The 25,011-nt window shown below is 38.2% G+C and overlaps 1 protein-coding gene across 1 annotated transcript in view; it reads right to left on the bottom strand.

Moving 5' to 3' along the window:
- Nucleotides 1-3,488: 3,488 nt before the first annotated feature.
- NKD1 (NKD inhibitor of Wnt signaling pathway 1) overlaps nt 3,489-25,011 on the bottom strand; it is a 130,147-nt gene continuing 108,624 nt past the window's right edge. Inside the window, exons 7-10 of the mRNA XM_077458403.1 lie at nt 22,128-22,275; nt 19,994-20,075; nt 15,913-16,043; nt 3,489-11,783 (exon numbers count right to left, since the gene is read on the bottom strand). Coding sequence (XP_077314529.1) covers nt 11,203-11,783; nt 15,913-16,043; nt 19,994-20,075; nt 22,128-22,275 — 942 coding nt within the window. The 3' untranslated portion in view covers nt 3,489-11,202. The remainder of the gene's footprint in view (nt 11,784-15,912; nt 16,044-19,993; nt 20,076-22,127; nt 22,276-25,011) is intronic.

Raw genomic sequence — 25,011 nt, 5'->3', positions numbered from 1 at the left:
AAGAGTTCAGGAGACTCCTCAGGAGGACGTAGTGGGTCTAGGGAAGGAGTCACTGATGATGACATTGAGAGGAGGGAAGACGATGCGTTGGCAGCTGCTTTGCTAGTACCCTGAGCCTGGGTGAGAGAGGATGAGGAGGATGAAGAGGGCTTGGTCATCCACTCTACCAAGTCGTTGGCATGTTGCGGCTCAACATGTGCAGCTGCCGAAAAGAAGGACAAGCGTGTCCCATGGCCCTCTTTTATCAGCTTGCCCTCTTTTATCGGCTCACGCATGTCTGCCTCTCCTTGCTGGCCTTCCAGACATGGTAATGGCCTGAAGGGAGTTCGGAAAACCAGCAATTTGGTAGTGTATATTGTGCTGGAGGCACGCACAACACCCACTAACTCCTGCAGATGGCAGATGGCTCAATTAGAGAAGAGCTATGTAGGTGGATATAGCAGTGTATACTGGGTTCAGAGCACGCACAATCTCCTACCACTGACTGCAAGCTCTATTAAAAAAAAGCAAGATAGCTAGCTATATAGATGGATATAGCGGTGTATACTGGGTTCAGAGCACGCAAACAGCATGCACAATCTCCTACCACTGACTGCAAGCTCTATTTAAAACGAGCAAGATAGCTAGCTATATAGATGGATATAGCAGTGCATACTGGGTTTAGAGCACGCAGACAGCACGCACAATCTCCTACCACTGACTGCAAGCTCTATTAAAAAAAAGCAAGATAGTTAGCTATATAGGTGGATATAGCAGTGTATACTGGGTTCAGAGCATGCAGACAGCACGCACAATCTCCTACCACTGACTGCAAGCTCTATTTAAAACGAGCAAGATAGCTAGCTATATAGATGGATATAGCGGTGTATACTGGGTTGAGAGCACGCAGACAGCACGCACAATCTCCTACCACTGACTGCAAGCTCTATTAAAAAAAAGCAAGATAGTTAGCTATATAGGTGGATATAGCGGTGTATACTGGGTTCAGAGCACGCAGATAGCACGCACAATCTCCTACCACTGACTGCAAGCTCTATTTAAAACGAGCAAGATAGCTAGCTATATAGATGTATATAGCGGTGTATACTGGGTTCAGAGCATGCAGACAGCACGCACAATCTCCTACCACTGACTGCAAGCTCTATTTAAAACGAGCAAGATAGCTAGCTATATAGATGGATATATCGGTGTATACTGGGTTCAGAGCACGCAGGCAGCACGCACAATCTCCTACCACTGACTGCAAGCTCTATTAAAAAAAGCAAGATAGTTAGCTATATAGGTGGATATAGCAGTGTATACTGGGTTCAGAGCACGCACAATCTCCTACCACTGACTGCAAGCTCTATTAAAAAAAAGCAAGATAGCTAGCTATATAGATGGATATAGCGGTGTATACTGGGTTCAGAGCACGCAAACAGCATGCACAATCTCCTACCACTGACTGCAAGCTCTATTTAAAACGAGCAAGATAGCTAGCTATATAGATGGATATAGCAGTGCATACTGGGTTTAGAGCACGCAGACAGCACGCACAATCTCCTACCACTGACTGCAAGCTCTATTAAAAAAAAGCAAGATAGTTAGCTATATAGGTGGATATAGCGGTGTATACTGGGTTCAGAGCATGCAGACAGCACGCACAATCTCCTACCACTGACTGCAAGCTCTATTTAAAACGAGCAAGATAGCTAGCTATATAGATGGATATAGCGGTGTATACTGGGTTGAGAGCACGCAGACAGCACGCACAATCTCCTACCACTGACTGCAAGCTCTATTAAAAAAGAGAAATATAGCTAGCTATATAGGTGAATATAGCGGTGTATACTGCGGTCAGGGCACGCAGACAACAACCACTACAGAAGAGCAAGAACGAAAAATCGTCCGATAACGATCGGTGTATACTGTGTTGAAGGTACACAGAACACCCACTAACTCCTATAGACGCCAACACACTACACAAGTCCGCCGCGCTAGCGGCCTTATATAGTGTGGGGCGTGTACTACACAGCCTGAGCTATGATTGGCCACAGGCATCCTGCCTGTGGCCAATCATGGCTCTCCTCGCTGCCGGCGCGGTGATTGGCCAAGCATGCGGGGTCACAGTGCATGCTTGGCCAATCATGAGCCAGCAATGTACTGCGATGGCGCAGTGCATTGTGGGCCGTGAGCGCCACACGAATTTGGCGCGAATGGCCCATAACGTTCGGAATTCGACTCGAATACGAAGCTCATCCCTAGTGTACATACACAGGTCCAGTGGTTCCGGTAAGAGTACCCATCTTTTTTACCTACCCAGATGTCACTGATGTGAGATGTCTCCGGGATTACTTTTTGGTTCATACACTGTGTGAAATATTTTGTGTCCTATGTGGACTCTAAGGACTAATTTACTCACTTATGATTTGGACTTTATTTGTTCCTTTTCTTTTTAGGGTTATATATTTTACTCGTTACCATTACCTGCCTCATTAGTCCTGCCTACACCCAAGCCCCTTTTGGCTATTTAAACAGCTTTGCTCATCTCCACTGTGCCCTTGCATGCTCTATGATCTCCACTGTTTTCCTGTGTATGGCTTGGCCTGGTTGACTTCTCTTCCGATACTGGTTCCCGTTTTTGCTCCTTACTACACTGGCTTCTTGACCCCAGCTCGTCTGATTACATGCTTTGGCATCCAAACCCTGGCTTTAGTTTTTGACTATGTTCTAGAACTGTGTTTTTTGCCAATTTTATTTTTTTAGGTGTGCTTTTAAAATGCATTGTCTGTCTCCACCTGGTTTATGGTTCCTGACAAATATATTACATTTTTGAGTTTAGAGTTAGATACCCTTTAACTACTTTTCTGTGTACAGCAAAAATAATGGAACCTATGGTTGTGCAATGACTCGGTCATCTTTTTTTTGAGTTCTGTGTTTACACACTATAGTGGTTTAATGGTTAGAATCAAACAAGTAACACCACCAGCCTCAGCAGTAAGGCCATTTTGCTATATACTAAATCAGACCCAGAATCTAAACGCAGGTTAGTATACATACTCTGAAAAGGGCTGTATGCTTTCTTGGTGATATAAAAATTCATCAAATAAAATAGATATCTCTTTTTTTTTTTAGTTTGCCATCACTGCTTAAAAATCTTCCAATAAAAAAAAAAAATTACCCACCCCACCTCAGTTTTAGAGCCAACTGTGTAATAGATATATATATATATATATATTGCTGTCAGCATGGCAGTGTGATGTGCATGAACATCCTGCTACAATAGCTCTTTTCTCCAGCAAGTAGAGTTGTAGGTAAAATATGTCAACATTGTTTATATCAGGGAAACTGGGCACCTACAGAAGACAGGGAACACTTTTGTAGACCCTGTTCAAATAGACATTTGAAGGGGCTGCTTGACAGGACCGGCTGGCACATGGCAAGAACCAGCAGGCAGAATCAGAAAATTGTGACAACATTGCTAACATTATGATTGTGACATCTTCATATAGACTCTGTAGGTCAACTTTATTTTGAATGAATATCTCTCCATTGTCAGTTCACGCGTATACAGTTATTACATTTCCTTCAGACATTTTCAGCCATAGTTTTCTTCCAGATGTCAAAAAAACGTATATAAACCCGATACATAAAGACTCATTTAGTACTCAACTTGCTTAAACCTTAAAAACAATTATTTTCTACTGCCCAAAAAGATGCACCTACAGGAAACGTATATATACAAATATTTTCATTTTAATACTGTATAAATAATGTACATTACATTAAATGTGATATAAAATATTAGACATAAAGGAAAGGGCTCTATGCTGGTTGGTTTGCACAATTGGTTACCTCAAAGAAGACAAAATTATAAAAGGTGGTAAACTTTTGAAGACTGCTTTGCAACCAATTCATTCTTTTATACCTGTTTTGTACAAGAAGTCTCTTAGCACCATATCAGTTTTCCCTCTATGTCAAATATAGATGAAGAAACGGAAATTTACAAAAAGAACGTCAAAGGGGGCTGTAAAATACCATCCTAGATTTTTGGGATCCTTCCAAATTTAAAACTTGGAAGCCTACATCCTGCTTCCCCTTGGCTCTCTGGTTTACCTGCAGAGTTCCTGTTGATTAATCTAAGTTTAATGGCTGTTCTGGGCAGCATTTTTCCATGTAGAAAGATCTAATTCTGAAAATAAATTTACAACAGGATGAGGAACAATGCAATGTTGCTGTAAAATTAAGGACCCCTTTATGTTACTACAGAAAATTATCAGAATTATTTGGGAAATTCTTTGATTTTTTTTAATTTATTTTTTTATGGAAATGTAAATCCTGAGGGTTGGGGACTGAAAATATGTCTAAGCTTTTGGATTACTTAGTTTTTCACAGATGTAAGATTCTCAGTTTGGGGTAGTGGAACACACCAATACTAGTGGTCCCCAGCGAGGCTCCACAAATGTAATAGGGAGAGCTTGTTCCATATCCTCAAAACTACTGTTGCAGAAGCCATATTTCTTCATAAAATATTAGAATGCATAGCAAGTCTTAATGAGTCTTATTAGGTTTGTAATAATGGAGTGGCTATGGCAGACACAGAAGAAGGCAGAATTACTATTAAAAAAATCAAATGGCAGATCATCTTTAACATATAAAATATTAGTTCACAATAACTCATAAATAACGTTATAATTGCTTGACCAACAATGTTTCCATATGTTTTGGGAAAGTATTACATAGTAACATAGTAACAACAATACAACACGACAAGCTTTTAAATTAAAGAAACATGTAGACAAATGTAGACTGAGTTCATCTATTGGAGGTAAGGAAGTGTGGGAGTTGTAATACACTGCAATTATTTAGATACTTGATTTTATTTTTCACATGCACTAGAGGTGTGACAGCTAGCTTTTGATTGGTTTCTCCGGGCAACATTTACACTTTCCCTTTTCTCAACCATTATTCCTTACTGCTTGAACATAGTTATTAGCTTATCTCATAAAATCCAGTGGGAGATCAGAAGTTACAGCTCCAGCTGCATGTGGATATATGTGAATAAAGCAGGGAGCCAGTAAAATAAATGAATTTTTCACCGGAGTATAAACATGTTATCTAAAACAAACTGAGCACTTTGCACAAAGGACAGTGAAGCTGGTGGTGTAACTTTGTATAAAATCTATTTGCAGAAGAGCAAGAGTAAGAGCAGGTAAATTACAGATGGCTTCTCAATAGAGGCCTTTGCAATGACTGTATTTAGTCTTGACTTTCTTTCTGTTGAAAAGCAACTTAATATTTAAAAAAAGTCACAAAATTGACCATTACATACTGTATTAATGTTTTTGCAGATAAGCCAAAAGCTCAATCTTAGGATGGTTTGGTTTAAAAAATATAAAATTTGGTAATTGGATCCAAGTAAACAGTTACCTGAAAGAAAGCTACTTGACCCATTCACTGCAAAGTACATCTGGTGTTATTTTTCCCAGTAGGTTCCAGGCAATGGCACCCTACATGTGTAACTGAGCTCCCTCAGCTTGTTATGCTCATTGACAATACTCCCGTGCTTTAGTATGAATTAGCATTTATAGCCAATGGCAGAACATCAGGCGCAAGGACTTTTCTGTTTATTTTTCACTGGATGCTAAGGACCCAATTACCCTACATTACACATAATTTCAGCCTTACTGCTCATATCACATCATGTGCTTCTTTTTCCACATTGTAAAATCAGCCTATGTCACCTAATACGCTACTATGTTCTGAGGTGCAAACCTCAGTACACAATTGTGTAGCAGGTATTGTGCCCCCAATACCCTTTTTAGCCCAGGGAATATTGCCTCTCTTGTCCCATTCATACTGATATGACAACCTCCACCCCTACAAGGCTGTGTATCATTCATTATTCTAGATTGTAACCTTCATGTGATCATTCCTACCACGCACTGTTATACAAGCTTCATATGCACTTTGTTCAACCCACCCATTACAATTATATACCAGCTTTTAGTGCCAGACTATGGTCCCTCAATCCTTAACACACCCATACTGGAATAACCAGATTTATCAAATTTTTGGTTCTGTGGTCCCTCCTTTCTCAGTATTTGATATTCTAGCTTTAACATCCCCTACAAATAATATGCCTATTTATACTTATTTTCTGCAGCCACTGATATGTCAGCCAATATCAACCCTTTGATCCCTACAAACTGGCACAGTTACACGTTTATTTAGCTATTGTCATACTACACACTTGTATTTTACTTCGTCCTTCTCAACAAAACCATGCCCTGGTTGAACCCACTGTTTTGGAGAATCCCTCACCTTAAGCATTTACAGAGAATGGCACAAGTAGTTCTGTTTGCAATAGTTACACAATATAACTTGCATATAAAAAGGTCTGAAATGAAAATGTCCATTTCAATGATGCTAAGAATTAGATTCTCACTTTCATGTTTCTAGAATAGCTTAGAAGATAAAAGGGTAAACTTTGATCAGTTGCTGTGCACAATCTAAGCACCTTTAGACAGTTTATGTATGGGTTTAATTATATGGTATATTGTGTATATGCTATTCCTCAATACCTTGTCATTGTTCTATAGACTGGCAATAGACAGCAGACAACGTTGGGAGGTCACGATTAAAGCTGTGCTTATCTTGGAGGTAACAGCAGCTTACTATAAAAAATAATCCCTACCAGGAAGTCTGAATTCCACTGATCAAGAGTTGCAGCAGAAAATATAGAGACATCCCCAATCATTTACTGATCCTGCCTAAATTGAGGAGAATGGTTAGGCTATGGATATGATAATTTGCAATCACTAGTAAGCCAGTTTAAAGCTGTTTTCCCAAGAACACAGGAAGTTGCATATCAAAGTGTGTAACAGAAGAACTGTCTATGTTGCCCCACACTAACCATTTCACTTTCTCAGGTTTTAAAAAATTGAAAGGCAGACCATGATTGATTACAACACATACAGTTCTAATTTACGGTAGGTCATTTTGATAAGTCCACTGTTTCGGTCTAAAAAATTCATATCAAGCTATTCTGAGTGTGTATGCCGATAACCTGTGTACCAAGGATTACCCTAATATCTGGCAATTATTTTTATTATGCCGAACATAAAATTAAATACGCTCCTTCAAAATTCAGTTTTTCTTCTGAAAATGGGTATATGCCCAGAAAAACAGCAAGACTTTAACAAAAGATTCTATTACAATACATTCTCTGAAATAAAATAATTAGAATAATACTTAAGAGAAAGAGAACAGAACGCTACAAATAATCAAACCACAGATGTTTTAATCCAAAAAAATGTACCTGAGTGTATAGATAATATACTATAATATTTATATATATATTTATACTATATACTTGCCAACTTTAAGTAAAAAAAGAAAAAAAAAACTAAAATAACATAAAAAACAAAACAAAAAAGAAATATGTTTGAAAAAGCGTAACTAAGGAGAAAAAAATGGGAAATGCATTGAGGTGTTGCCTTTTTAAAAGCTGGAAAACCATACAAGTTATATAAAGAATAACATGATACATTTTGAAGGAATTACACGTCTAGCTTGTAAATTTTAAATGATAGTGCAAACCATATGAGTGCACTGTAAATTCATAACAGCCAATTGGTTATATTAATTTACATTGCAGTATCCTACTCTCTGATTGGCTGCCATGGCCTAGATTTCAGATATGTAACTTAGGCCTGTTGGCTGAGCTTCTACCTTAACAAATTAAAGCTTTGGAGGCTACAGAAAGTGCTGTGTTCCGATTATACAACATTTTTCTCAGCCCTTATACATAAGAATGGGTACAGATTTAAATTCAGAATCCAAGGGAGCTGCACTGTTAATCTCTCTTATCTGGAGCCCAGATGCCATTTCTAATGTGTTTGGGGCTCAGATACTGTTAAGCCGCGTACACACGGGCGGATTGTATGGCCTACTTAGTCCGTCATACAATCCGACGGACAGTCCGTCATACTTTCGAATGAACGGACTTGACCACACACGGATGCACAAACAGTCCGTCGAAAGCTTGCGCGATGACGTGTACAGCACGTACGACGGGACTAGAAATAGGAAGTCCAATACACAGCAATGCAACCTTTCGCCGTGTAAATCCTTTCTGAGCATGCGCCATTCTTTGTCCGTCGAACTAGCCTACTGACGAGCGGATTGTCCGCTGAAACCAAAGTATGACGGACAGTATTACGGAAATTCCGAAATACTTAGTACGCCAGACTGCACGCTGAAAAAGTCCGCTGAAGCCCACACACGAGCGGGACTGTCCGCTGAAATGTGTTTCGACGGACTAAGTTGGCCATACAGTCCGCCCTTGTGTACGCGGCTTAAGTTACACAGTTGCAATGGCTTTAAGTTTTATAAGGGATGTAGAAACTCCTATTGCAAGCAACCACTTTTAACAGATGGTAGTGACAAAATGTCTTATATTTCCCCATTAATCTTAATAAATACCACCTTCCCAGTGCTGTCTCATTACAGGTTCAGAACAGCTATAACATTGTCTCCAAACTGACCCTGCCTAACTACAAAATAAGAAGGAACTATCCTCATCTCTCTTGAGCCACTTGCTGATCATACTATGCAGAGGAAAAATTCTATCTTATATAGCAGAGGTCTCCAAACTGCAGCCCAAGTACAGCTGGCTGCAAGATTTTATGCGGCCCACAGCTAGGGTCAGTGACCGCTCACAGGTCAGCCAACGGTCTCTGTTTCTCCCCAGCTTCCAACATCCACCCCCCCTCCCTTTCTCCAGCACTGGTTACTCCGGCTCTGTCATAGTAGCGTTGTTGGTTGCTAGGACCCTGAGTGTCCTAACAACAAATAATGTGCTTGCCCCAGCGTTCACAGGAGGATGGTTCCCAGCCATGCTGTAAGTGTGTAATGGTGGAGACAAGCATGTAAGGCTCAGGTTTATGTGAAATTTTGTTGCTTAGTTTACTTAAGTTCTTTGTCTGTTCTGAATCATATCATTCTAATTACAAAAAAGCTCCAAGTAAAACATATCCATTCATAAACTGATTTTATTCCAGCTCCTGAGTCTTTGTAAAATATACAATGTGGCCCTCATATTAAATAGTTTGGAAACCCTTGTTATACAGAAAAGAGGAAAGTAGTGTGAATGTACAACTTTTGATCACTTTCAGGAGCGGTCACAAAAGGTGGGTTATCGTGCCATTTCAGATGGCTGAGAGAGAAGGAACATCCATATGCAGAACTTAAGTATGGATCAAACAATTGAACATAGGAACCCATAATTATTACCATGTAGTGGTATATATTCTAATGAGGTTTGCTTTGTTTTTTGGGTTTCTGAGAAATGGCACTCTGGGTCTAATGAAATGTTGTTAGCTGTCTGAACCATGTTAATAAATGTTCTTAAATATATTAAATGTCTTATAGCATTACCAAGTAGTAACCATTATGATCTGATTTACCAAGCTCAGCCCACTGCTGTTGGATTCAGTGCTCTGTACATAGTTTCGGAACTATCATCTTTAAATAGCCTGCATATATGTAACTATCACCTATACCAAGTGGAAGATGATTCCTACATATTGTACCATTCATTTTAAACTATCAGTTTGTTAGAGAATTACTACTGTCCTAGGGTGTGGCAAGTCACAATTCCTCCACAGTGTGAAACACATAGAACCTGTTATAAAGACTAGTTCTATCTACAGAAACTTTAAATAGCTGTTATATGGCTAAATAGCCATTGTTTTTATGAAATATGTGACAATTTAAAGCAGACATTATTTCAGCAGCTGGTTAAACAGTAAAAAATATGAATAAAATGGTTACACTGATTTTGTGTTACAGCCGATTAGTTAAATTTATAATTACCTTCTCTTGTGCATTAGGGTTCCAGCAGGCAGATATAAATATGCATGAATAAGAATCAGTGTGAACAGCCTATTTAGAGAAACAGACTGATCTCACCTATTCCTAAAAGCCACTATAATTGGTTAAACACTTCCAACATACGTCAAAGTCTAAGCCCTTGTACACGCGGTTGGACATTCCGACGGAAAATGTGCGATTGGACCGTGTTGTCGGATAATCCAACTGTGTGTGGGCTCCATCGGACTGTTTCCGTCAGAATATCTGAAGGACAAAGTTTTAGATCTGGGCTATAAAACTTTCCGACAACTTGATCCAATCATACTTTGTCCGATTGTGTGTAGAGAATTCCGATCAGACAAAGTGCCACGCATGCTCAGATCAAATTCCTAGACCAAAGCTATTGGCTACTAGCCTGAACGTAGTCCCGTCGTAACGAAATAACGTCATCACGTTACGTACAATCGGATTTTCCGACAACTTTGTCCAACCGTGTGTATGCAACACAAGTTTCGGACAAAATCCGTCAGACAAAATCCGGTGGATTTTGTTGTCGGAATGTCCGACCGTGTGTACAAGGGCTTAGATTTGACTGTTGATAGCCACATGCAGCGTAATGCATCAGCTTTTGCCATTTAATACAAAGTAAGGAGGTCCAGATTTTTTCTTAATTTCTCACAAATGGCATGTGTGACAGTAATTGCATTATAATTAAATTAAATCACACTGAAGATTTTTTTTTCTAATCTTATAAAACCGCTTTAAAATATCTAAAAATAAAAATATTACAAAAGAATAGGAAGATTTTACTAAGTAAATATGTTGGCATTTTTCTCCTTTATAAACATACAAAATAGGTAAACAACTTACATGCATACACACAAAAATGTCATACATATGCATTTACACATACGCACGCATGCACGCACACACATACACACGTGAGTTTGCATGTAAGGCAAGTCTACCCGTTTCATAATGAAAATCATGAACTAACACGAAGTACGAAAAATACTAGAGGTAGTCTGCTGTTTGTGGGTTTTTTGTTAGTGATATTTTTTGATGTAAGAAACTGTTCAGATTGTTTATTTCTGCTAAAGGCTTCTGTGCAACAAGTCCAACTGTATATAAACACCATTTAATGCAAATATCCATCCATAGGTCCAATGTAAACGAAGTGCTTGATGATCTTTATAAACTGTATCCAAAGTCCACTTTGATGCCACAAAGCCTGTCAATAAATGTACCTTAAAAGTCAGGCAAATTAATTTCTTACTAACAATGCAATTCTCTTCATAAGAAAAGATTTCAAAATAGTGGACTGTTCTCCTTGGAATTGATGATTCTTTATGTTTGGTAGAAATGATGATAGTGGTGGTGATGCTCATGATGATGATGGTGCTCGTGTCTTTGTATCAAATGTCCAGTATGACCTTCATAAAGTAACATGCTTGGTAGGTCCCTCACATGCTCATTCTCCACCACATTTACAGGAGACTGGAAGGCTTTGCACATCTGGTGACTTTCCTTAGCTTTCTGTTTGCTCTTTCTGTGTGGCTGCTGAGGTGGTAAAGGATGGTATGGATAACCCTGTCCCATAAAAGCAGCTGGAGAAGTCACGGGAATTGACATACCATGGTTAGGTTTGCTTCTTGGTGTCCTTCCTGGTTGGCTGATCGATGCAGTAACATTTTTAGCTGAAGCTTTGGGGCTTTTTACAGAATGTTTGTTGGACTCCTGGCCTCTTTGCCTTTGTTGAAGTTCTACCATTTTTGGATGAGAAGGGTCTAGAAGACTGAAATGCCCAGGATCCAGTGCCTGGGACCTCCTCTGGTGGAGGTACAGGGTTTCAGGTTCATGGGACCGAGATCTCATCTGATTAGAAGGTCTGGCATGGGAATCATTTTTTTCACCTGTGGTTGGAGAACCTAAGAAACACAACAACATTTTTATTCCCAACACAGAATTCAAATTGCTAAAAAAAAAAAAAAAAAAAAACATTGACTTAATACTTGACTTGATGAAAGAAGAACAAAATATTATACGTGCTCTTTTGGATATAAATTATTCTCTCTCTCATATATATATATATATATATATATATATATATATATATATATATATATATATATATATATAATAAAATACAAACTTGTAATGCCAATATGCTACTACACAGTTACAAACATCACTATCGCTAGAACAGTGATGTTCGTAACTGTGCAGTAGCATATTGGAATTACAAATTTGTATTTTTGAAAAATTTTCAGTAAATGGATTGCAGCATTGGAGCAATTGTCCTGTTTTTTATCCTCATCCGAATTTGGTGGATAAATTGGGAGCCCGCCCTGACATTGCTCTAACAACAGAGAAGTTTGAAGGAGAAAGTAACCCACCTGTTGTAGAGATGTAGATATCTATACAGAGAGAGAGAGAGAGAGAGAGAGAGAGAGAGAGAGAGAGAGAGAGAGAGAGAGAGATATGGATAGGGGTTTTCCTCCGTCATCAGTATCAGAGCATAGCGGAGACTGATGTCATAGGACATCCGCTAACCCATAGGGATACATGTATGTTTGTTTTTCATCCGAAAACAGATGGATGAAAAACAGACATATGGTCTGCCCATGCAAAAGGGGCCTTAATCTTTCAGTTGTAACTGTCTGAGAGGGGATTCACCCACACATTTGAAAAGATTTTCGCTCACTTCCTGTTTCATGTCTGTTTCATGTCTGAGGCAGGAAGTGAAGAAACCCTCCTCAACGGAACAATGATCGCAAAAAAACGTACTCTATCCAAAACAAAATAAAAATTGGCTATATACACACTATAAAGGGGATCTAATATGAGGTTCACTGTAATTAATGTTACATTGCCAATTGAAGGTGTGCATGTGTGCAAGTTCTCGCTATAACTCACCTGTTGCCTGGAATTCAGTGATTCTATATACAGTATCTCACAAAAGTGAGTACACCCCTCACGTTTTTGTAAATTTTATTATATCTTTTCATGTGACAACACTGAAGAAATTAAACTTTGCTATAATGTAACGTAGTGAGTGTACAGCTTGCATAACAGTATAAATTTGTTGTCCCCTCAAAATAACTCAACACACAGCTATTAATGTCTAAACCGCTGGCAACAAATGTGAGTACATCCCTAAGTGAAAATGTCCAAATTGGGCCCAATTATCCATTTTCTCTCCCTGGTGTCATGTGACTATTTAGTGTTACAAGGTCTCAGGTGTGAATGGACAGCAGGTGTGTTAAATTTGGTATTATTGCTCTCACTCTCTCAAACTGATCACTGGAAGTTCAATATGGCACCTCATGGCTATGAACTCTGAGGATCTGAGAAAAGGAATTGCTGCTCTACATAAAGATGGCCTAGGCTATAAGAAGATTGCCAAGACACTGAAACAAACTGCTGTATGGTCTTGGCTGCAGCTCAAACAGGACAGGTTTCACTCAGAACAGGCCACACTTGGGAGTCAGTGTCCACTGGTGGCATTACTGACAGGTTGAGGTTGCCTGGTTTCTGTTGAGAATCTCCCTGCCCCATCTCACTGACTTATAACTCATCTCTGCCAGCTCCCTCAGCCACTTACACAGTACGCTCCCTAATGTTTATCTTGTCTCCTACACATCCCTTCATGAATCATCCAATCAGTTACTAGTCAATTGACTGTCATGTGCAAGGTTCCTTCAAACATTTCGTTACCAGCACAGCAGCTGGACACTGATTCAATGATATTTTAGCTCCCATTGCAGCCATTTGGTTTTCCTTTCTTTCATTGACTGACTACTTTGACTGGCTTTGTGGGTGTGTTTTCATGTATGTAGCCCCATTTGGGCAGGTATGCATCTCTGTCCCACTTGGAACAGGTGCCTCCTTCGCCCACTGTGGCTTTAAGGTGGAGCACCGCACTTGGTGCAACAAGTGTTACCTCTGTATTTTGGTAGGGTTTGTCAGGGTCCCTTGGTATGGGGGAGGTTTTTGTTTAAAGGAGGGTGGGCTCAGCTCTGCTTTGGGACTGCATCCTTCGCTTTTTCAAGGGTGGTCCATGGTTCCAGTCTGGGAGAGGTTAATAGGGGGACTCAGGTGGTTGTTAGGATATTATGAGAAATGTTAGGTTATTTATGCTGTTGATCTTGAGCCTATTGCTCAATAAATTTGTAGTTTACTAATTTTGGTGTGTAGTGTCTTTCATTTTTCATATTCCTTTGGAATGAAAAAGCAACTTGAAGCAGATTTATCCAGCAGAGAAGGGGGCAAATGAAGTTCAGAAGGAAGTCAATTTAAGTTCAAATGCACCTGTTAATAAACTCTTGAATAATCTCAAAGTGATGCCAAGTGCAAGCTGAATACATCTGAAGCACTAGCTCATTGTTAAAAGCCCAATGGCCTTCAACACAAGCCCTAAAAAAATTGAGAATGTAAGGCAGAGTAGCAATGTATAAGCCATAAAAATATGTGCCTAGATGTGTGCTTTGTTGTTAGAGGCTCTTGTTTGGCAGAAGACAATTGCCCACATCAGATTTCAATCTAATACAATTTAAGATTTCACCACAGGATTTCTGAGTATGCTCAGTACTATTCACCTGACTTCTGTGAGATCTGAGCAAAAAGATCTACCCAATAATAGGAATGTATATAGAAGCTAATAACTGAAAGCAACAGATCTGAAAGTAAACGCCTCGTATCTCATCTAGTCCAAACTTCTAAATTCCAACACCTTCTGTGCTCCCTTTTATGCTGTGGATAGGCGTTCAATTAAACTGAATAGAGTTTGCAGAAGATTTCAGAATTAAGTTTGTTTATCTCCATTACATGGTGCATTCATTGGACTAGTATTTTGTACCATATAGATGAGGTTTTTGTGCCTTCTTTTATGTTCATGGTAAATAAAAACATTGCATTTCTGACAAGATCATCAAGAATTTTTGCATTTGCTGAAAATATTCTTGGCTTGGAAACTAATGCAGCCCAGCACATCTAAAGACTGGTAAGCTACATGTGTATTTTATGTTTTAGGGTTTAGATACGCTTATACAAACATCACTGTTACAGATATGCCCTGTACACACGGTCGGACATTCTGACAACAAAATCTGTTGGATTTTTTCAGATGGATTTTGGCCCAAACTTGTCTTGCATACACACGGTCGCACAAAGTTGTCGGAAAATCTGATCATTCAGAACGAGGTGATGTAAGCTGCGTACAAAGGGACTATGAAGAGGGTAGTAGCCAATAGCTTTCATCTCATATTTTATTCTGAGCATGCGTGGCACTTTGTCTGTCGGAATTGTCTACACACGATCGGGAATTTAAACAGGATCGGATTTTGTTGTCGGAAAATTTTAGATCCAGCTCTCAAACTTCGTGTGTCCGAAATTCTGACTGAAAAAGTCCGATGGAGCCCACACACGATTGCATTTTCCGACAACAAGACCTGATCACACATTTTCCGTCGGAAAATCTGACCGAGTGTACAGGGCATTAGTGTGAACAGCAGAGAGAACCCTGGTTATTACAATGCACTTTCTAAAGTATCTTTTTACAAACATGCTATGTTAACATTTATACTTCGCTGCTAAAAATTTACTGCACTGGCACATGCGTAGAGAATCACCATAGCAAACAGCTGCTAACAGCATTGTATTAACAGTTGGCCGTTTCTGAGATTCCCCCTATAATTCAGCTGTCATTACAACATATTTTTAGAGACTAAATACAGCAGTATCGAAGAAGAAGATCACATGTGTAAAAAGGTACTTTAGATCCCCAAAGTCTGATTCCAATCAGGCAGCTCAATAGTGAAATACTGACCATATTGCCTGCCTAAGCATGTATGGATTCTGTATGCCATTCGATTGTGCATAGATATTGCACAAAGGCAATACATAATACTGTGTACTGATATTACTGGCAGTAAATTTATACACATCATGCTCATGCATTAAATATGTACGGAATCTCTACTTATATCTAAAACACAGATGCAGTTTTCAGATGAACACAACTAACTTTTTTATGCCCCAACTGTCAGCAATACACACCTGGTCCAAACCTTGAAGTGTAGTTCTCTATTCCTGCAAGATCCAAATAGTGGTTTCTTCTTTCAATGTTTTCATCCACACATTGCCTCAGACATTCAGTCTGTTCTGTTTCATTTTCAGCTGGGTTATGTCTATGAGAGATAACAAAGAACAGGATATGTCTGGGAACCACTCTCATAACATCTATGAACAGATAAAAGAATTTGCATCAACTTTGTTTATTTTTTTTATTACAATCTGGAGGAATTTTCTTCTCTTTTTATCACCCTGTCTTAGCTTGCTCTTAAAGTGGAACTAAAAGTGGCAAAAAGTGCTGACAGGTAGGCTTTTTAGGACAGTAAAGACTATGTGTTCTGTCAAAGTTGAGGCTCCCTGCCAGCACTTTGTTCTTTAAGTGTATACTTAGCTGTACATGCGCAGCTCAGTGTACAGTGTCAACATGTTTCTGTGCCAGGCCAAAGTAACATGTGTATGCATGCGCAAGAGTTACATTTTTTCGGTCCCGGCAAATTTAAAGGCAGAAGACTCTGAACTTGGAAACACTGGTGATGGAGGAAAGTGCTGAAATTGTAATGCCGGAGAAGATGGCTTTGGTAGATAAGTCTACTAGTACATTATGTCATAAAGCTCCAGGGGCCAAACATTTTTCATTAGGTGTGGCAGTTTAGTTGACCTTTAAAATTTACTTGTCATACACTTGAACCTAAGGCTGCCATTTTGAAACCTACAAATTTTTATAGAATGCAACCTACTGTATATAACATTTTTCTAATGCGTATTACAATATAAATTGGCAGTCTCTCAGATTAGTATTTTTAAAGGGAACATAATAATCATTTTATTTATAGGTCTCCCCTAGAACCTTACATTTTAGACTCCTATAACACAGCATGCAAAGTAGCGAAATTTTATCCTTACCAGACTTCAACTGATTAGCATTTGTTGTGCCTCTTATACAAAAGAGGTAAGAGATATGCCCAATTGAAAGGGATTGGGGAAAAAAGCTACTGCTCCAATTAAGAAGAATGTTTTCAGGTCTAACAGGTGTGATTAGAGGCAGGGCAAGGTTAAGGAACTAAAACCACAGACAGAAGATTTAAAATATGTTGAGCTGGAGGTAACTTATGATACCTGTTTTTTACATGATGTTATTTGTTGTTTTGTTTTTTGTTAGGTTACTTTAAAATAGATTATCATTTCTAGTGGTAGACATGTGAATGAACAAAATTAGAACATTTTTGTCTGCAAACCACTAATATATACCAAAACTTTATTTTAAATGTGTGCTTTTCTGTCTGCTTGAAATTCCACTTCAAGGCCAACTCTATGTGCATGTTGCCAAAACATTCTTGAGAGGTTAAGGTGAGGAAGAATTAAGTTCAACAGGTACAGCTGCTAATCTGAAAAAAAAAAAAAAAAAACCTCCCTCCAGTACTCCTGGGGCGTTTTCAAACTGATGCAGTGCGGTTTTCCGGTTTTCACAGCGCAGTATACCCATGGTTTTTGTGCGCTTTACTTATTAGATAGTAGACTTCTATTAGATTGAGCGGTTTTAATAAGCTTTCAGAAAATGCACCAAAACCAACTCGGAACATAAAACATTGTGACACTCAACTATCCAATAACCTAACAACTAGAGCTGCACGATTAATCGTCAAGAATCGTTATCGCAATTTTTTTCATGTTGTGATCTTGACAAAAAAGTGTTTCATGAGTCTTGCTATGGCAAAGAATTCTCTCTGCCCTTCTGAAGCCACAGCTGTCAAAAGAAAGGAAGAATAAAACTGGGCAGTCTGCCAAGAATCACAACATTCTTTAGCAGTTGAACTAAGTCTAAACATTGTAACAATTTGTCAAAGGAATATGTGTGTAAGTGAGGAAAGTTTAACCACTTAAACACTAAACCTTTTTCTGACATTTGTTGGTTTCAAGGTAAAATCATTTTTTTTTTGCTAGAAAATTACTTAGAACCCCCAAACATTATATATATATATATATATATATATATATATATATATATATATATATATATATTTTTTTTGTAGAGACCCTAGAGAATAAAATGATGGATGTTGCAATATTTTATGTCACATTGTATTTGCACATGGTCTTTCAAATGCAATTTTTTTTGGTAAAAATGACTTTCAAGAATAAAAAAAAAAAAAAATACTACCCAGTAACGTTAGCCCAATTTTTGGTATAATGTCAAAGATTTTACATTGCGAAACTCGTGAGAGAATCATGATCTTTTTATTCTAAGCAAGAAAATAGTGATTCTCATTTTGGCCAGAATTGTGCAGCTCTACTAACCACTAACACTATAACATGCACAGACTAACACTGAACTCCATGCAGATGTGGAAGACACCAATTAATGTAATTACGTATTCCAAGAAAACCTACATTTATTTTTAAACATGATTAGTGCAAATACTTGAGAATTAATTGATATTGGCCTTTTGTAATCCTCTGTGAAGGTGCACTCTGATTGGGATAGTGCTAAAACCTAATAGGTGAGCTGGATATACATGTTCTGACAGAGACCATGCTGACAGGAGGAGAGTGCAGTGGATTTAATGCAATGAAGGAGAATCTGGACAGCCGCACTCCAATATGCCTTTATTGTATAAAATAACAAAATTCATACAGCAGCAGGATACAGATTGAAATTACTGATATGATTAATCACTATTGAGAGTGTGAAACGCATCTACACAACCACAAAGGTTTGCCACAAATATATACTAGTGTGACATGGATTACATGATCAATTGTAATAAATTAAATAGCAAAAATAGAGGAAAAAGAAGAGCAGTGGATTGAATGCATCAGTTTGCTGCCGCTTCTCCTTCACTATCCAATTATGGGCTTTAGGTTGGGAATTAAACTTGCTGTGCTCTCAAAAGTCAGGAAAAAAAAGAAAAACCTGTCTTTATTACTTGGCAGGGGTGTGAAAATCTCAGGACTGGACAGACAGAAATATAAATTCTTTGGCATTTAAGACAGCAGCCTCAACTAAAATCATTGAGTACCGTATATATAGCTTTGCATGGAGTTAATTTTTTATGGAATGTGTATATCCTGTATTCTACAGCATTTTACCTGTTAAATAATGACAGATACAATTTAAGTCCTATGAAATTGATTGAGTTTGGTGGTTAGTTACTTCACAACTATTATTCAACTTTTTATTTCTCAGGGAATGTTTATGTGTCTTCCTAGAACTTTCCATGTCTGTTCTCTATATCTAGGTAAAACATTTTCCACCCTTTAGACATAACACTCCCTTTTATCTTTTCCTTTGTCTGTCTCTATCTTCCAAATCCTAAATTCTGTAAATCCCAGCACCGCAAGCAGTCTAGCGTCTGGGGCCCTCAGAATACTTTTTATCACAAAGAATGGACTAAATTAGCGCCAAAAGGTCTCTATACAGAGAGACCCAGCACAGACTAGAAGCTACAGCCATGCTTGGAATGTGAAACAACGAAGCATTGGGGAAAAAATTAGATCAGCTGCTGCCAACAAAAATAATCCTGCAGGGACATGGGACCTTCAGACTTTTATTTTCAATTCATATTTGCAGATTTAATAGTATCTTTTTTTAATATAAAAGATACAGCTTCTGTGTATGTGGCCTACAGAATGTATAAGGAAATCATACATGAGGGGAATCATCTCATTGGAAATGCACGCATTTAACAATGAAAATTATTCTATAAATGAGACTTTAAAGTTGACACTGTGCAAAGCGATTTTTAAATGTTTTTGTATAAAGTCAGGAAAAGTTAAAAACCCTGCCAGTTTCTTTTTTTGCGTTCTGTGTACTGTTGAGGAAATTTCCCTTCACTTCCTCACAAAGATGCTACAAGAGATTGGTGGAAACCTCCAAAAGTGAGGGTAATTCTCCTCTTTGACAGCTGTCCTCGGAGCAGGTGACCTCATCGGAAGATTTCCTCTTACCGCTTGTATTTGGCACAACTTGAAAAAACAGAAAACTTAAATTTGATAGATCTAAAAACGTTCCCACTTTATCCAAAAGGAAAAAGGGTTATGCTTAGGGTTATAGTCTAAAAATATTTACCTTCCTAATCCACGCCTTTTTTCAGAGTTCCGTAAGTCTTCATTGACCTTGCTGTCACTTCTGTGTCTCCCATTTTGCACCTCTGCAAAAAATCAAAACTAACAGTCACATGATTGATAAGCATGCAACTCCCTAAAGCTGGCCATACACTGAGTGAATACCCATCTGGTTGCTGATAAACCCCCCAAAATTCACTTTGTGGGTAGCTCTGTCGGCACTCTATCACCCAACATACTTCAATACGTATAGTATATAATAAAGTATAGTATTTATAGTATTCTACGTATAGTAGTGCTATGGTATGAAACTGATGAGGAAGGTATAGCTAACCCCAATCCATGGATATATTATATAAATCCAAACAGGTACAACGTTTTACAGACTGGGGTAAGAGGATCCACCTTCTCTATCAGATGATAAGTGCATGTGTGGTACAGGCAAAACTTTTAGAGGTGTAAGAGAATGGTATTTTCTATTCTCTGGGTGGAGCTTTTTGAACCGCTGAATAAAATTTGGAAAATTATCAGGCTTGTACTCATTTTACATCTTTTTTGGGCAATTACATCACATCCAGAAAGTTGAAATAGTGCTTCACTTTTTCCACATTTTGTTATGTTGCAGCCTTATTCCAAAATGGATTAAATTCATTATTTCTCAAAATTCTACAAACAATACCCCATAATGACAACGTGAAAGAAGTTTGAAATCTTTACACATTTATTAAAAATAAAAAAAACATGTCTCAGAAGTTGGGACAGGGCAACAAGAAGCTGGCACTCTGAGAGAATGTCTCAGAAGTAAACATAGGCAGACATTCACAAATCTGTAAAAAGCTGCATCTAAAAATTGTTTTACAATTTCAGAATAATGTTTCTTAATGCAAAATTGCAAAGACTTTACATATCATCTACAGTACACAATATCACCAAAAGATTTAAAGAATCTGGAGAAATCTCTTTGCCTGTGAACTTTGGGCCCTCAGACGGCACTGCATTAAAAATGGACATGATTATGTGATGGACATCACTCCATGGGCTCAGAAATACTTCACTGTGAACACAGTTTGCTGCCATCCACAAATGCCAGTTAACGTTCTATTATGCAAAGAAGAAGCCATATTTGAAAACAATCCAAAAAAAAGATCCAAAATCTTCCCCGGTGCCAAAGCTCTGTTATGTGGTCGGACAAATAAAAAATGTGACATTCTTTTTGGCAACCATGGGTGCCGTGTCCTCTGGACTAAAGAGAAGAGGGACCTTCTTGCTTGTTATCAGTGCTTCGTTCAAAAGCCTGAATCTCTGATGGTACGGGGGTGCGTTAGTGCGTATGGAATGGGCAGCTTGCATATCTGGAAAGGCAGAATCAATGCTGAAAGATATATCCAGGTTTTAAAGCAGCATATGCCCCCATCCAATGTCTTTTTCAGTGAATGTCTTTCATATTTCAGCAGGACAAAAGCTAAACCGCATACTTCATCTATGACAACAACATGGCTTTGTAGTAGAAGCTACCGATGCTTCACTGGCCTGCCTGCAGTCCAGACCTTTCACCAATTGAACATTTTTGGTGAATCTTGAATAAAAAAAATTACGACAAAGACCCAGGACTGTTGAGTAGGTAAAATCCTAGATCAGCAAGAATGGGATAACATTCCTCTCCCAAAACTCCAGCAACTGGTCTCAGTTCCCAGAGTGTTGTTAAAAGAAGAGGACTGCTACACTGTGGTAAACTTTTTTGTGACGTGTTGATGCCATCAATTTCATAATTACCTTATTTATTCTTAAAATGGTACATTTTCTCAGTTTAAACAATTGATATGTTTTCTATTTTCTATTGTGGAAAAAATATGGGTTAATGAGGTTTGCAAATCATTGCAATCTGTTTTCATGTATATTTTACATAGCATCCCAGCTTTTTTTGTAATCGGGGTTGTATTACTATTCATTTTAATCACAGCTGATACCATTTTACATGAAGCCTAGATCATATTTGGTGTGCTTAGAGTTAAAAATGGCAGCTAATGTAAATCTAGGAACTAGCAAAGACACTGAGATTTGAATATCTTCTATTACACAAATATAAGCAAGTGTCATCTTTCAAACAGGGGACCACCAAAGAAGACAATTTGAATTACCTGCATGGTTGAGCAGGGTGGTTCTCTTCTTCAGGGTGGCATCTGGAGCCACTGACAGCTTGACCCTCAGGGTTTTACTGGAGCTACTTGAGTGATTCACGGATGCATCAAAGACTTCATATATAGTATGAAGCAAACTTGTAATGTCCTGGAGAAAGTCAATAATAGCATAAAACATGATTATGAAAGGAAAATAATGCCTATAAAATAAATAACTAAATTTAAACTCTAACAGACAGTTGTCAGCTACTGTCAGTGGGAATCACAATATTCAAATATTTTATTGACCGCTAGGAATAGATATGTAGCTGTATGTTTTAGCTCTCAATGTTCCTTCAAAAGAAATATTTAAAAGCACAGTCTATTAATTTCAACCAATATATAAGACAAGGCAGTAAAACCACCAATTTACCCTCAACTGTGTATATTTATTACCTATCTTGGTGTCTGACCATTGTAAGAATTTTGAAGACTCTAATTTGCCCAGTGGAAAATGTTTAAATGTTCTTGCAGCAGGGTGTTAGCTGTGTTTCTGACATAAGCATGCACACAGGGTGTGCATGGACACAACCCAATCACCCCGTAATGTACTGAATCCCCCTTCTTTCTGGTGCCTTCCGTCTCCCCCTTGCAGTGCTGCCAGCCTTCCTCTTCTCCCTTTGGCTGCTACTGAGGTAGTATTACAATTGAGTTTGGGTGAAGGGACTGGTAAATATATCATGTATTGGTCCTTTCCTTTTCTGAATGAACACAGTGAGTGATCTGTATCAATCACTCCGGTGTTTATTCTTAACTGAAGCATAGTAAACTATGCTGCTCAGCACAGAGCACTCCCCATTCCTTCACTATCCAGTGCAGCCGAGGCTGCAGAGAAAGCCGCTGGGGAAGCACTGTTCTTTTCTTGGTCTCAAAAGTGAGAAATCGGGGGTCTATTTAGACCCTTGATATTTCACCAAAGCCTGGGGCTCCTAAAAAAATAATAAAAAAAATTAACAAATAAAAAAATATTGTAAAAAACAAAACAAAAAAAAAAAACGAAATTGTACAAAATAATAAAAATATAAAAACTACTGACACCGTCCACTGCCCTACTGACACCAATCTCTGCTCTACAGATACCGCCCACTGCTCTTCCGAGGTTTGTGCTCTGGGGTGCATACCCTAATGCAATAGGCTGCACACACCAATGGTCTCTGAAATCATTTTGTAAAACCTCTCAGGATACTAAGGTTGGCTATATCTATCTTGAACAATGCAACCAATGAGCAAAATATCTTATGGACACTGGGCAGTATACAGTATGTCTTACCAACAGCTTGATAACATGCATTTATAAGTGTCGGAATTGCTCATTATTACATGCAAACAATTCCAACAGACAGAAAATGGGACAATGTTTTTACAATGTGTGTGCAACATCTGAGCAAGGAGTAAAGGCTAGGTAGTTCCGAAGGTGGAAAAATACAGATGAGGATCTAGATCTAGATGATATAGTTCATCTTTCTCTCTGGGAAATTCGCCCATTCATGAATATCATAAATGTATGAGTTTTGTAAGGATATTTATTTCTACAGTTTTTTTCACCACAGGTGAAACATACTGCTCCTGAAAAAAAAAAAGAGTTGAGGTGTCCCCACTTATTGGGTTGTCTTCTCTATAATATAAACTAAATTATAAACTCAACAGGTAGAGTGAATTAGCTGATTTAATTTTCTATCATCTCCAAAATCTATGGTGGCAGTTAAGAGCAGAGGAACGCTGTAAGGATAAAAAGCCAAGAAAAACACTGCAATGGCTGAAAGAGTTAATGGAACAGAGCAGCAAATGAGTGATCTTGTTCTTTTATAGCTCAAACATGCTCATAACGTTTTACGGATCACAAAACATTAGTTCAATTATCAGAGCCCGATTAGCCATTTTTCCTTACAAAGATAATTACAGGGCAGCCTGTCAATTGTAGAAAAAGACCTCAAGAGCAAAATAAATTGGACTGTCAATTGAGAAAAGTACGCTATTAGCTAATTCTTTTCAACAGGAGTATTAAAGCTATGCCGTTATCTTAACACGCTCACAAAGACAGCACTGAAAGGCTCATCAAAGCCATTAGAAGCGGGGTGTTTTCTACACTCACTTGGCAAGAGAGTCACGGAACGTGTCATCCTGGTAATGAGACAGTTCATATGCAGAAGATTGGCAAAGAGAATAATGTACCGATCAGAAGTACAAACATTAAAAGCTCCTGCTTTAAGGTCAGCTCTAAGATAAGAATGGAATCTTGCTAGTAAAAAAGGTATTCAGTACTGCTAGGATTTATTTTTTCAATTAAAACTTTCAAATATGGGAACTGGGGTATTTTCATACTAATAACCTAACTAATGACCTTTGCACATATACATATAGAAATTGCATACATTTAAAAATTAACCTACAACTAGGAGACATATAAATAAAAATGATCCTCATTAAGATCTGATCCATTCATCCCCTTCCCTTACAATGGTAGATGAACAAACGTTTACAAGCTTTGCCAACCCAAAATCTAAAACGTATTTTAAACTGGAAAGGGGGATCAGAAAATCCGGATTCTTCTGCCACCAGCCTTTGGACCACCGACAGTCCACGAAGTACTCAACAAATGTTCTGACTTAACTGAGCACAAATCAAAAGGATTACCAACTGTAAAATGGAATCTTTTTATCATTTTTTTTGTGATCCTTCAAAATTATAACACAAATTATTGCTGCATACGAAATAAAATGAAACCGAGTTTGGACTATTTTATTCTAAAATGTTCCATAACCAAAGTACCCTTATTATGTGAAAATCTTTTGAACAATTACCGATGATACCAGAGGGATATCATATTGATATTTACCGAAATTTG

This window comes from Lithobates pipiens, unplaced genomic scaffold, assembly GCF_037356315.1.
Source record: "Lithobates pipiens isolate NorthernLeopardFrog02 unplaced genomic scaffold, aLitPip1_a1.2 Scaffold_10, whole genome shotgun sequence".
Taxonomy (NCBI): domain Eukaryota; kingdom Metazoa; phylum Chordata; class Amphibia; order Anura; family Ranidae; genus Lithobates; species Lithobates pipiens.
This window is presented reverse-complemented; position numbering and strand designations above follow the sequence as displayed.